This window comes from Pogona vitticeps, chromosome 15 (genome assembly GCF_051106095.1).
Source record: "Pogona vitticeps strain Pit_001003342236 chromosome 15, PviZW2.1, whole genome shotgun sequence".
NCBI lineage: Eukaryota > Metazoa > Chordata > Lepidosauria > Squamata > Agamidae > Pogona > Pogona vitticeps.
Genome location: NC_135797.1, coordinates 1160591 through 1172243, shown reverse-complemented (window position 1 = coordinate 1172243; position 11653 = coordinate 1160591). Strand labels below are relative to the sequence as shown.

The following is an 11653-nucleotide window of genomic DNA, read 5'->3' as shown; positions in this document are numbered from 1 at the left end:
AATAGGGACCAGATGGTGGGAAGGTAAAGACATTCCATGTCTAGTCACGCTACCCATGTGACCATGGAAAACTGTCTACAGACAAACGCTGGCTCTACGGCTTGGAGACGGGGATGAGCACCGCGCCCTAGAGTCAGACACAACTGGACTAAATGTCAAGGGGAACCCTTACCTTTTACCTTACCTACTGCTTAACTTCCTAGTTACGGAAGTGACTGTTTTTAGTTGGAATGTTTAGTAGATTAACCAGTTAATCAAGTTAATGTTGCCACTGTAATTTAAATGTGATCTTACTCAATTGGAATGTATCTTGATATCATTGGCAAGAAAATAATAGAATTTTGAATGGGAAAACAGAATCCTGACTTTGAGTTCCACAACAGTTGGGGTCAAAATGTCTTGAGCCTCTTGTGTATATAAAATGGTAGTACAATAATTTTCTTTAAAATGTAACTAATCTAGAGATAAAAATGTGCAAGCTTTTAAGATTAATATTACAAAAGTATGCATACTTTTTGATATATTTTTGGGGCCTAATAAGGTTTCACCTCAGTATGGTTATGTGTGTGGGTGTGTGCCAGCCTGGCTAGTCCTGATTTTGCTTAATTAATTCCTGAGCATTCATCTCAGTTTTGTCTGCACAATAACCCTGCAAGGTATTTTAATCTAACGAGTAGTCAAAAGACACCCCTCCTCCTTAGGTTGCCTAGTGTAACAGGGCTTTGAAGAAGGATCTTCTAATCCATTGCGGATTAACCCAGGAGTGTAGCCTTACAATAGTGACTAAAGGCCTGTGTTAAATGTTTAATTACAGTAAAACCAAAACGGTTATTAGGGTGTAACATCATATATTAATTGCACACTAGGCTGCCAAGAAGGCTTGTCTCCAACTTGCTTACTATGACGTCATAGTAATAGAGTGCTGATGAGGTATGAGTGCATCACAAGGTGAAGTAGGAAGAAAGGAAGGGAAGAAGGCTCCGTCGCCATGGCAACGCCACTGGCAGCGCAGGTTGTGCCCTGGTTCGGGATGCTTTTATTGCTATGGCAACACCAAGTCGAATCCCGAGCGAGGGGGCGCTCTTTGTGAAAGCGAGAAGAGCCACGCCCACTTCGAACACGATCAATGGCGGTTTACCAGAGATCGCTCTACGGTCGGCTTTCCTTATAGCGCATGCGCACTATTATTCTCGGCTTCCCCCCGCACTTTCCGGGGCTCGCAGCATTCCGTTATAAACAAGGCGGTGGCGCTCTTTTCTTATTTTCCCCTCTTTCGCTCCAACCCCCCCTCCGGCCGCGCCAAAGTGGTTCGTCCCGAAGTCGTTTGGGCGGGCCCACGAGAGTCAGCGGGTGCGCGAAAGGGGTGGGAAGCAGCGGAAGAAGGAGGCGTGGCACCCCTCCGAGCGCGGGGGTGGTGCGGCCCGCGGCCGCGTCTTGAAGCGAGGCGGGCGAGACCAAGAAGGGAGTCCGGGGGGGGGGGGGAAAGAAGAAGAAGCGGGACGGAGGAAGAGAGAAGAGACAGGTTGTACCGAAGGGGAGAGAAAGGGAAGGAGGCCGAAACTGAGAATAAAATTAAGCAAGAAAGAGGTGGAGGGAAGCCCTAAGATGGCGTCGGCCGGACCCGAATCTGGGGGGAGCAGCAGCAGCGGCGGCGGCGGCGCCACAGGTGAGGAGGCGGATGGTGGACGTCGTTCCCCCCTTTTTCTCCCCGGGTGGGGGTTAAAGCCCCCCATGTGTTGGGGGAGGGGAATTGGTCCCCCCCACAGGGAGGGGGTGGGCATGTCCGGAGAGGGGCGGGGGGTTGGTTTCCATGGCCTCTTTCTGACTCGGGGGGGCGGTTGAGGCGTCTTTGGGACACCCCCCATCTCTCTCCCCCGCGACCCCTCCCTTGAGGAGATCTGAGGAGGGGGGTTGTTTGCCCCTTCCCTTCCTTCCTGGGTGGAGGGTGTGAGGGAGCCCGTCCGAGGGGAAGGGGAGGTGCCCCCCTCCACACACACACACGGTTGAATAAGCAAACAAATGGGACCCCCTCCATGTGTATTTTCAGGGCAGATTTAATGGGGGAAAGGCTGGTTGCTCGTTTATCTTGGGGGTGTTTTTGGGATGTCACATCAGACACTCCTTTTTTCAAAAGGGGGGAAAGAAATGTGGGTTCTCATTTTGTGGGGAAGAAAAAAAGGGGGGAACAGGAGAATATGGTCTCCTTTATACAGTATAGGATATAAGACTGTTATGAGTGTAGGAGGGAGGCTCCCCCCCAATCTGAAGGTGGTGATCAATGTTTTTTTTTGTCTGCGGTCAGCTAAGGTCAGGAGGGTCCGATCCGTCCTGAACCTTATGGGTTGGGGGAATGGGAGAAGAGAAAGGAGACCACCCCCAGTGAAGGCTGTGGAGGGGGTTATATTTATGGGGGAAGGAGATGGGGTGTTCAGTTTGGGGGGGGGAGTGAATGCGGCCTGTATGGGGCAGGTGAGGTGGGACTGAGGATAAAGAGGTTTTTCTTCCCATCCACTTCCTAGAGGGAAGGGGAGACGAGGGTGGGGATCCTGTTACTTCAGGCCAAGTAAGTCTCTTACTTATAGGAAGGTTGATGGCCTGAGGGGAGAGGGTGGAATGGAGGTTGTTTGTTTTTTTCCAGGCAGAGGGCAGGGGCTGAAAGAGGGCATGGTTGAGGAGCCATTGACCCCGGACGTGGGGGAACCCCTAAAAGACAGGGGCGCCCCTTTATTTCAATGATTCCAGTGGGGTGAATGCCTTTGAAAGTGGCTTAACTAAATCAGAAGCAAAACTGAAGTTTGATGGCATTCTACGTGTTGAACCCATTGAACCACAAAAACTTTGCCAATGTCTTGGCTTGAACCAATCCCAAGGGTTCAGTGGGTCTACTCTGAGAGGGGCTAACCCCCAAACATCAGGAGGTGAGATGGAGCTGTCGGTGGTGCCTGGCCAAAGGGCCGGCTCCCAGATGTCGCTGGACTGCAGCACCCATTAGCCATCATCTGAGTAGGTGGTGGGAGGGGTCATAGAGAGTCGAAGGCTAGCATCTGAAAGGCCACAGGTTCCCCAATCTTGGTTGTATATTGGCTATATTTAAAAGGGGAGGAGGTGCCTTTTTTTAATGGGAAGGAGGAAGTAACTTCCCTCTGTGGGGGAAGGTTCTTGGAATTTGGTGGTATTGGGTCCTTAGGAGATCAGCTTGCTAGAGGATGTGTGTTCACCATGCATGGGAGCAGTTGTGGGATGAGGCATCCCTACTGAGCATATGGTGGCCTCTTGTGTATTTGTGCAACAGAGAATGTGTGAGCTGCTTGCTGTGAGAAGAGTGAACATGTGATGGCAGCAGGATTGTATGTGAAGGAGATAAGAGTCTATGACTGGTTGGATGGAGAGGGGGAATCGTTTTTCCCCCCTTCCTGTCAAAAAGGAGGAAATGGCAGAGCCCTCTTGGCTAGAGGTGTGGGAAGGTTTTGCAAGAAGGAGGGCCTTTGAAGGGGCGAGGGGTGATAAACATAAAACACAGTTCTTAAAATCCGCATGTTTCTTTAACTTTTAGCATTTGCCACTTCTACTATAAAGCAGTGTTGAATCTCATCCATTTGAGAAAGGTAGCGTGTAAATCAAATAAAATTGGGGGGATTCATTTTCAGATACTTGTTATCTATACTTGCTTTTGGTTACAAGGAAACACCCCCAAGTGTGGGATGAAGAGGGCCGTGTAAGTAGAGAGACAGAAATTGTTGGTGGCCTGTGGGGGACGAGGGTCTTGCAATCATAGTTTCCTTTCTGGAAATGGAAATTCTATGTTGTTTTCTTCCTTTTCTTTCTAACAACAAGCTGTTCACGTTTTGGATCAATGAGTTGGACCCACCATGCAGTGGGTTTGGGGGCAAAGGGAAGGTGCTTGGGGAAGGGTTTCATTTGTTCCTTGTGAATGGCAGTTTTCAAAGGAAGGGAGAGTAACTGGTCTGCAGAGAGGGGGTGGGTAGGTGCCACGGAAACTGGGGATTTCCGAATCCCTAGCAGGAAAGAGGGCAGAAATAGGGGTGCTGGGCGGGACCCATCTGGAATTTTCTAGGGAAGGAGGCACAACACTGGTGTGGGGAGGTGGATGAAGAAAAACAAAGTGGAGAAGCAGGGACCAGATGGCGCCCCTTCAGTGGAAACAAGCAGGCTGGGTTCCATCCTCTGCATGGGTTTGGATTTCCTGTCCTGGTGGCGTTGGGCGATGAGTGTGTGTGTGTGTGTCTGTCTATAAGTCATTCCCTTCTTCTGAAGCACGGAGTGTGTGATCTGTCTTTTCAGAAGAAGGGTGATGTAGCCGTTGCCATAGCATTGTGGGCGAGCACTAAATGCTGAGTTGCCGGATTCCAATGGGTGGGAGCCCATCGTTCCCGAGAGACAGAGAGAGGCCTCTTATCTCTCGTATAACCCAGTTTCTTTCCCATCTCATGGGGGATTACCAAACAGGGATTTGGTGGGCCTCTGAACCTCCTTACAGCTGTGTTGCTGGACGTGTCAGCTGCAAAAGCTTTGGCCAGCACGTCTCTCCCATCCTTCCGCCCGCCCTACGTGAGTGGGAGAAGTAGGGATTTAATATCCCCTCCCACACACCTATTTACCTTGATTGATGATGACTTAATGCAGTGCTTCAGAGTAGTGAGAATCCTGGATTAATTTGAAGAAGAGGGCCAGATTTTAGGTTACAGAATTGTAGCTGTGGAATGAAAGAAATCTTCATTTAGTGATTGAAAGTCTGTTTCTTACAACCCTGACCCCTACCAGTCACCAACTCCTTTTTAGAACCCCTCTGAGATTAGCATAGAAACTACAATCTTGGCTCTGTCCCCAAATGTTTCCTAGTCTGTGGTAGGATTTGAACTCTTGTGCTCGTTTTGCCCAAGGCTTTTTTTAAAAAAAAAACTTTCTGTGGTGGGCAGCAGCCTAGTTGGCCTTCTGGTCTTTGTTTTCCTCTGGCTGTTCAGGTGGAGTGGCAGTGGGGGAAGAAGCATGGCTGTGGTGAATTGGACCCCCTCCTTTTGGAAGCACTATGACAAACAGGTCTGTCCTTCTGAAGGAAAACAAGATTGGCCAGAGTGGAAAAACACAAGTTCACAGTGTCTCTTTCTTACCGCTTCTGAAACCTGAGTCTCTAGAATGCTCTCTAGAACCCTAGCACAAATTTTGGTAAACATACATTTTTTTTTAGATCCAGGACCACATGACTAAACGACTAAACAACAGCAACAACACATTTTCTTATCATTATCTTAGAACTGCAGAGCTGGAAGGGACCCTATGGATCATTGAGTCCAGCCTCTCTCAAGGAGGCACTGTGGGGATTCGAACTCCCAACCAGATGCTGAAACTGCTGAACAGCATGACAGTCTGAACTACACTTGTGGCCATGAAGGACTGGAGGCATTTCTTTATAAGCATGTTGTTTTAAAGTAGGGTTTGTGGGGGGAGTTGCTGTGAGTGTGTGTGTGTATGTAAACACACACACACACACACACACACACACACACACACACACACACACACACAATATATCAGAAGCACAGGTATTTCATTCCCTTATGAAAATAAAGGAGTTCAATTTGCCTTCCACTTTTTTTGGTGGATTGTCTCTCACCTTTTTTCCTTCGGATCGTGTTCTTTATATTGCTTCTCTTGTGGTGCTAAAGCAATTTATCTGCCCAGAAGGGGGCAAATTTTCAGACCCTCCTTTTGCCTTTTAAACAACTTCATTGCTTTCTCTCTCTTTCCCTTCTGCCTCCCCAATTTTCTCCACTGTAGCCTTCAGCTTATTTTGCTGTTCGGGGATGCCGTCCCGGAGACGTAGATGTAAGGGTAAAACCAAGCATGGGTTGCCCCTGCTCGCCGGTTACTGGCAACTAAACAGCCTTGGCTTTTGAAATGTTTCTGGAAGTATGTGTGATGTTGAGCAGAGCCTTTCCCTTGCGCCTACAGTGGATTGGCAGTGTGGTGGTGGGTGGCGGGGAGGGAGGGAGGGCTGGCCCCTGTCGGAAGTGGCTGCGTTTCCCCTCCTTGAGTCTGACCAGTGGTATTCCTCATCTCTGGGGTGGTAATAAGTTTATCTGTTTAGAAGACAAACACTTATCTTGGCAGGGCTTGAAACACTCGCCCTGAAAACCCATCCTGGTGCCATTATCTCCATTTTACAGGAGGAGGGGGGGGAGGATGCTTGTGACACAAAGGTGTGGAACAAGAGCCCTGAATCTGGATCCGGCCCCGCGGGGGCTCTTTCGCGCTCTGCCTGTCTCCCACTGTGAGCAGAGCAGCCGTCTAGCTGCCCCTTCCTCTCGCTCTGGATCCTTGCCACAGATCCTGGAGGTGACATGGAGCCGTTCTGACGGGCAGCCATGGATGGCCCCCTTCCCTCGGTGAATTTGTGCAGGCCTGCTTTTAGTGCTGTCCATCGTCATGATGACGTTTCTGGCCGGGAGTTGCACAGTTTTAACTTGAGGTATGCAAAGAATTCCTTTTTCACCGCCCTGATTCTCCCACCTTTTGACTTCAGTGGAAGACCTGACTGTGTTCTAATATTACGAGAAAAAGAGAAAACTCTCTCCATCAGGTCTGGTTTTTCATACCTATATCGTGCCTCCCCTTAACTCCCTAAGAGGCCCACAAATGTTCACCTTTTGCCAAGGAGCTGCTCTACTTGATCTGGATCGACCGGGTTGCCCTTTTTGTGCACCTTTTCCAGCTCCGCAGTGGCCTCTCCTTAGGTGTAGAGAATAGTAGAGGAAGACCCTTGGAGGAAGGGAGGGGCACCTCATTGAGACAGAAGCCATTGGTCCAACTTTCCCAGCCTTGTGGCTTATCTGTGCGAACTGATAGAGGCGCCTTCCTGTATCAGGGAGTGCTTTTCCCAAACCTCTTGGGGTTCGTGCATAAAGGGGTCAAGAGGGAAACGGATTTTTTTCCCAGGGCTCCAGTTGACTCTCCTTATGTTAGTAGCCTTAGAAAGTTTTAGTTCTGTCTTATCTGGGGACTTCCAACCCTGTCATTGAGTTGCCTCTTCCTCGGTTTGTGTAGACATACCATCCTGTACATAACACAGCTTTGCTGGTGGAGGAGTTGTGTGCATTTAACTTGGCTTTCTTTTTAAAAAAGTGAAACTTTGCAGCCCTTTGCTATTGGGAGTTAGTGGGAACAGGATGAATGTTGTTGCACTCAACTGCTTTCGCAAACTTACTGCATGCCTGTTTTTTTCCAAAGAAGCCCCCGCTCTCAGCTTGGGCTGGCTTCCTTTACGCTGAACCACTGAAGCGGTCAATGGGCTGGTAGTGGCTGATGTTTTGGCTTTTTATTTTTATGCAACTGCCCCTTTGCATAGGATGCATCGCTGTCAGCTGCATTAAATTAGATGTCACGTGACAGGCGTCTCTGACAAGTGAGAAAGTTGTACTGGAGTGTTTGCCTTTTAAGTTATTAGATTCTGGGGATTTAGTGCTGGTGGCGTTTTGTTAAATCCTGTCTAGAAAAAAAGGGAACATTTTAGACAGGTAATCTATGATGCTCGTCCCCTTGTAGAGCGGAAGCCTTTAGGATTTGTAAGAGAATGATGTAGACCTTTAAAAATTCCTGTCAATACATCCTTAAAAATTCATTTGAGAACAATGTTTCATTTAAAAGTAACTAGGAGAGGTTGCACTTTTTTTAAACCATTGAAGTAACTCCTTTCCAGTCTGTTATGTTACTTTTGAAATATAGTTTTGTTACACTCCAGTTTTCTTCCTGACAGAGAAATGAACCAACAAATAATTTAGTTACGTCTTGTTTCCTTACTTCCAAGCTCCCAACAAGTAGCGTGATCAGGGGACAAAGGCCAAGTCATTTGTAGTTTCTCATAGAAATGTTCAGGCGCTCTCTATGTGGCTGACAGGATTCTCTCCCTCCTGCATTTTTGAGGAAGGCTTGGGGAAGAGAACGGGATCTCTGCCACTGCTCTGGATTCGGGAGCAGGAGCGTCCATTCCGACGCCTCCTGTGTGGAAGTGCATTATGATAACAGTAGCAGAAGAGCTTTGCAAACATACAGAATAGCTTACTAATAAAAAAGGAAACAAGACAGAGAAACCAAACAAAACTGTTACAAAGAGAAGAGAAGGAAAACAGAACCAGCCACACAACTGAAAAGGGCTCCCTGGTTTCTCCCTTCTTCATCAGTACTTCTCTGAACCCCAAGATGTGGATTTTCACGTCCTCTTGGGTAGTAATCCCCAGCCGCTTAGGAGCTGCAATCAGACACTTCCATTTGCCCCTTGCCGGAAGGATGGGCTAGCATGTTGTGCCAGCTGGCCAGTTTTCATTTTGCTTAAGGAATATTTGGGTATTTGATGAGGCTAGGAAGGGGAGGGCTGGAATGTAACCAGCCTGAACCAGACGGGGGGCTTGAAGCAGGTCTGAAGGATTTATTTAGCTGCTCCCTCCGTGCATTTGTACCCGGGATCTTTATTGGTATTATAGTCTACTTTTGTGGTTGGAATCGCACAAAAGGGGCCAAGCAGCCTTCTGCAGAGAACAGTTTTGCTAATGAAGCTACTGGGAGTTGATCCTTGGAGAATGAGCTTGCTTCCCTATTTGCTAAGCAAACAGATGGTACCACCATGTCTGAGAAGAGGTATTTCTGAGCCTGTGTTTGCCTAATCAATAGGACTTCCCATTTGGGCTGCCGTTTTCACAATCTTCCTGTTTGTGGAATTTGCAAACTGAAAAAAGGTGGTCATTGGTGACGCTGACCACGAGGAGGTGCTGTTTTCTTTGGCGGTAGACCTCCCTACTCATGGTCCATAATTTGCAGGAGATCACTCTCTCTGTGTGTGTCTGCCTGCCCCCCTTGGAATCCTGGGGTTTCTGCTGTCCATCCACACATGCAGTGTTTCATGTGATCCCATGCCTAGGTGGAGGTGGACTCAGGATCGATTGCATAGACAACAGGAGAACAGGGCTGGCATGTATGTGAGATCCATATATGTATCGCTGGTGGTGGTGATGGCCTTTTTGTATTTTTCTCTGCAATTAAAATCCAGAGCAGACAGCAACAGAGCTGGCCTAGATCCCCTTACTGGACACACATCAACACCCGCACACTGCTCAGTGTCTGCAGAGCAAGGGCAATCATCAGCCTTTGCCAAGTTAGTACCTTTCTGGCCTTGACTTTTTAAAAGAACAGGGAGGACAGAAAGTCAGCAGTCTGGAAGGTGGTAAGAATGGAGATTGTTCTCCCCTAGATTGAATGGGGTTCAGGCACCTTAAGTGGAAGGGCTATATTTTTTTCTTTACAAAAGCCCTTTTTACAAAACAAGGATTTTGTGAATGGATGGTAATATGTTAGCAGAGCTAGTTCTGGAGGGTTACTGGCTGACTTGGGCAGGTAACACACTCCTTGGAAACAGGTCCCCTAGTTTGGCCATTCATGGGTTGGCCATGGATGTGGTCCGGGGTGAGGGATGGAGGGAGCAGTGAGGCCCGGAAGGCTGCTTGCATTCCCGGCCTTGGAGTTAGCCTTGTTTGGCTCAGCCCAAGCTGCTGTGTGGGGAAAGCAAAGGGCAGCAGAGCTCGGCGGTTTCTCCTCACCGCCCTGGGCAAAATGGTTCCCGTTCCCCCACATCAGGCGCTCCCCTGCCAGCTGCCCGAAAGGGAGCCTTCGTGCCAGGGCCTGCTTGGCAAAGGGTCAGGCGGGGATTCACCTTTGCCTGGGAGCTCTGCATGAGCTGCAACAGCAGCAGCAGGAGGAGGAGGAGAGTGTGGGTTGGGAGCCAATGCCAGGGCCTGTCACAACCCTCCGAGCGGCTGGCATTGTGCTGAGGGCCCACAGCCGCCTCCTTCCACCCAGTTGTGCTGGGCGGCAACTGCCTTCGTCTCCCAGGATGCCCAGCCCCAAGCCTCGCTGAGAACGACTGCCCGGGGCTTCTGGAGGCTGAGGAGGGCTTGATTCTTTATAGAGGTAGCTTCCCTTCTCACCAGTGCCAAGAGCATGTGCAAAGTATTGTATGAGGCAGGCCTCAGATCTTGTTCTGGGCTGGACTGCGAGTGACCTCAGCCTTTCCTCTGACAGCGTCTGAGTTGAAGGGCCATAATTCTGGGGGCAGGGATGGGGGACTCTTGCATCTTGGGAGGGCAGTTCTTTCTCCCCCCCCCTGCAGTGACCCTCTCGGGGCCACATGGACCTCCAGAAGACAAGAAAGAGAGAAAAGGAGCGTCTGGTTCTGCTGCATGGCTGATCTGCCTTTTCCGGAGGCGAGGCTGTCAGCCTGAGCATGCAGGCTCCTGAAGTGTGCAACCGGTACAAAGCCAGCGTCTTCCCACTTGCCCCGACTGCTCTTTGGAGAGCAGAACGTCTCCTGAGACTGCGGAGGTTGGCCGGTGGAAGGGTGACTCAGCCCTCTGCAGTCTGTGTGCCTGATTCTTGGTTTACACAAAACACGAGGAATTCGCAGAATCCAGTTGAGCCTGAGCTGGACAGGCTGCTGTCCAAAATGTCCACCGCATGATGGTGTGATTGCTGTCACTGACAGAGGTCAGGTTGAATGGCTGCCGGGACCAGGGCGATTTTTCTTTTCTTAGCTGTGAGGGAGCCAGAAATGACTGCACTGGTGTGTTTGCTTGTCTGTTCATTTTTGGCTCTGTCTTCTTCGGTAGATAAAAGTGTAGCCAAATTTTCCCTTGGAGTTTTTACTCTGTCATTTAATATTGATCCTGCCCTTTCTTCCAGGAGGTCAGGACGAAATATAGAGTAACTTTTTTTCCTTATATCCCCTCCTTGCTTGAGGAGGTTTGAAATGAACTGTCTTGGGGTGTCTGAGTTGGCTTCTTAGCTACGTAAAAATTGGAGCGATGCAGCTCGAAGGCCTTCTTGCTTAACCTCCGTCGTTCTCCGTCTCTCTCTCTTCCTCCACTGACTTCCTTTTTGTCTTCTTTCTCACTGGCAGGGGCACCAGGAACAGCAACATTTAAGAAATCACTGGAGGTAAGTTGCAGTTTTATGTTTGCTCAAGACAGAGCCAGGAAACCACTGCTACAGATGAGAAGCTGCCTAAGCTCGCCCAGTTTCCCGTAGTCCCTTCTTACTGCTTCCTGCTAACTTGGGATGCACGAAGCCCACGGGAGGATTTTCTTCTGGTCCAACGCTGTGATTCTTGTCTGTGGCTCTGAAGCTTCTGCCTCTGAACGGACGGTGGGCCTGGGGCTTGAAAGGGGATGAATTTGCCCGGGTTTAGGAGGGCCGTCTTATCCTTCTCAAAACAGGGGGCCTTCTGCTCTGGGTGGAGCACAGTCCTCATGCACAGAAGGTCCTGCCTAAGCCGTGGTGGTGGTAGTGGGTGTTTCTGTTCAGCATCTCTGTGAAATATCAGGTGGAGAAGGCTGGCCCGGTGCTCCCGTTCTCAGTCAGAATGTCTCCCGTGTTTCGTTCGCCTGTGTGGACCTGTTTCCTCAAGCCTTTTCCAAGATCCCTTGGGCACAGTGGCCTTAGGTAAAGGTAAAGGTTCCCCTTGACAATTTAGTCCAGTCGTGTCTGATTCTAGGGCACAGTGCTCATCCTCATCTCTAAGCTGTAGAGCTGGCTTTTGTCCATAGACAGTTTCCGTGGTCACGTGGCCAGTGCGACTAGACGCGACACGCTG

At 49.5% G+C, this 11653-nt stretch overlaps 1 protein-coding gene across 1 annotated transcript in view; it reads left to right on the top strand.

Annotated features, from left to right (window-relative positions):
- Nucleotides 1-1199: 1199 nt before the first annotated feature.
- The window catches only part of LOC110081456 (putative PIP5K1A and PSMD4-like protein), a 39953-nt gene continuing 29499 nt past the window's right edge, over nt 1200-11653 (top strand). Inside the window, exons 1-2 of the mRNA XM_078382213.1 lie at nt 1200-1666; nt 10961-10998. Of these exons, the coding sequence (XP_078238339.1) occupies nt 1606-1666; nt 10961-10998 (99 nt within the window). The 5' untranslated portion in view covers nt 1200-1605. The remainder of the gene's footprint in view (nt 1667-10960; nt 10999-11653) is intronic.